Source organism: Aureococcus anophagefferens, assembly GCF_000186865.1.
Source record: "Aureococcus anophagefferens unplaced genomic scaffold AURANscaffold_1276, whole genome shotgun sequence".
Classification (NCBI taxonomy): Eukaryota; class Pelagophyceae; order Pelagomonadales; family Pelagomonadaceae; genus Aureococcus; species Aureococcus anophagefferens.
In genome coordinates, this window is record NW_008706338.1 from 1 (window position 1) to 1,726 (window position 1,726).

Genomic DNA, 1,726 nt, shown 5'->3' on the forward strand with positions numbered 1-1,726 from the left:
CGAGTTCCCGCAGGTCGCCGAGGGCGTCGACACGGCGTTCGCGCGTCGAGCGGCTCATCAAGCGGAGCCACAAGTCCTACCGCCTCGACCTCAAGTTCCCGATCATCTTCGGCGTCGCGGAGATCCTCCGCGGGGACCGCACGCCCACCGAGGGCCTCGACGCGCTCATGCGCATGCCCCTCCGGCCCGAGTTCATCAGCCGGCCCGACGAGCGCGGGCCGACGGCCGTCGAGCGGCGGCTCCGCGACTCGGGCGACGCGCTCGACGACGACGACGCGCGCGACATCGACTTCGCCGACTAGCGACGTCGGCGGCGTAAGAGCGGGGGCTGGAACGCGAGTCACCGTCGGAGTATCCCGGAACGCGCGCGGAAGGGAACGCGCGCGACGAGCAGGGTGCGCGGTGGGAGCGCGGCCGTCCCACGCTCGACGATCGACGCGCCCTCCGACCGAACGCCGCGGTGGCTGCGGGCCGTTTACGGGGACGGGGCCGGGCGCGGGGCGACTCGGACCGCGTCGGGCGCGGGCCGCTCGGGGAAGCGCCGGAGGCGCTTCCTGGTACATGCAGGGGTAGTCGACAGGGGAGCTTGGGCGTCGAGGTCCGAGGCTCACGACAATGTTGAAGTTGACTCTCTACGTTTCCCCGGCCCGAACCCGCGACCCGCGCCTGAAACGCGTCGGAATCGATGCGATTAGACAATTTAACGAGCCGTGGTTGACTCGGTATGATATATTCGACCGATTTTGCCGAGGGTCGAACGAAATTGAGGTTCACCGGACCACGCGCGCGCGCGGTCTACGTACAGAGTAGTCACGCCTCCCGCCTCAGAATAATAAATAATACTTCTATGGGGGGTCCTCCGCCTATGGTTGGTTTCCACACTGACCACTGGCCGTCGCGTCTTCCCGCGCGTTCAAACAAGGTTCAAACGCCGACGAGCCGGAACGACGATGCGGGCGCGCAAGCGGCGGCGCGTCGCTCTCGACGGCGCGTCCTCGCCGCGCTACGCCGGCGAGTCGCCGACGGCGGCGGCGCTGCGCGTCGACGCCTACGGCGCCTTCGCGGCGGCCCTCGACGCCGAGTTCCGCGCCTGCGCCGCGTCGCTCGCGGCGGCGCCCGCGGCGGCGGCGGCGGCCTACGTCGCCGCGCCGGCGCACGCCGAGGAGCTGCGCTGCGCCGTCGTGCGCTGCGGGTTCTGCGACCGGCTCCGGCCCGCCGCGGCGCGCGCGGCGGCGGCCGCGCTCGCGCGCGCGGGCTTTGGGACCGTCGTCGCGGCGCGCGCGGGCGCGCTCGGCGCGGCGGCGGCGGCCGCGCGCGCGGCGGCATGCGGCGGCGGGGCCGTCGCCGTCGTCGTCCGCGACGCCGACGCGTGCGACGGGCCCGCGCTCGCGGACTGCGCCGCCGCGGTCGCCGCGCTCCCGCGCGCGGGCCTCGTCCTCGTCGCGCGGTCCGCCTGGCGGCTCCCGCGGCGCGCGGGGCAGGACGAGGGTGATTCAACGTCGCTTCAACGTGAGTGTTCCGCGCGCGCGCGTTTCGGAAACAGCGCCCACGCTTCCAGAGCGCTCCGAGAGATGATCGCTCGTCCAAAAATCAGCCGAAACGAGCGGAAAACGGCCGAGATCGGAGCCTTTGAAGTTGGGAATGTCGCACCCTTTTCCTGCCCAGGCGGCGCGCGCCCGCGGCGCTGCGCGCGCGGTCCTTCGCGCTCCCGGGCGCGGGCGCGTTC

At 72.7% G+C, this 1,726-nt stretch overlaps 1 protein-coding gene across 1 annotated transcript; it reads left to right on the plus strand.

The window, feature by feature from the left end:
* Nucleotides 1-950: 950 nt before the first annotated feature.
* AURANDRAFT_69279 (hypothetical protein) lies at nt 951-1,722 on the plus strand (the record flags this gene model as incomplete). Its single annotated transcript, XM_009045040.1, has 2 exons — nt 951-1,498; nt 1,666-1,722. Coding segments are annotated over 2 exons (605 nt in total), but the record flags the coding sequence as incomplete, so codon positions are not given.
* Between the last annotated feature and the right edge of the window lie 4 nt (nt 1,723-1,726).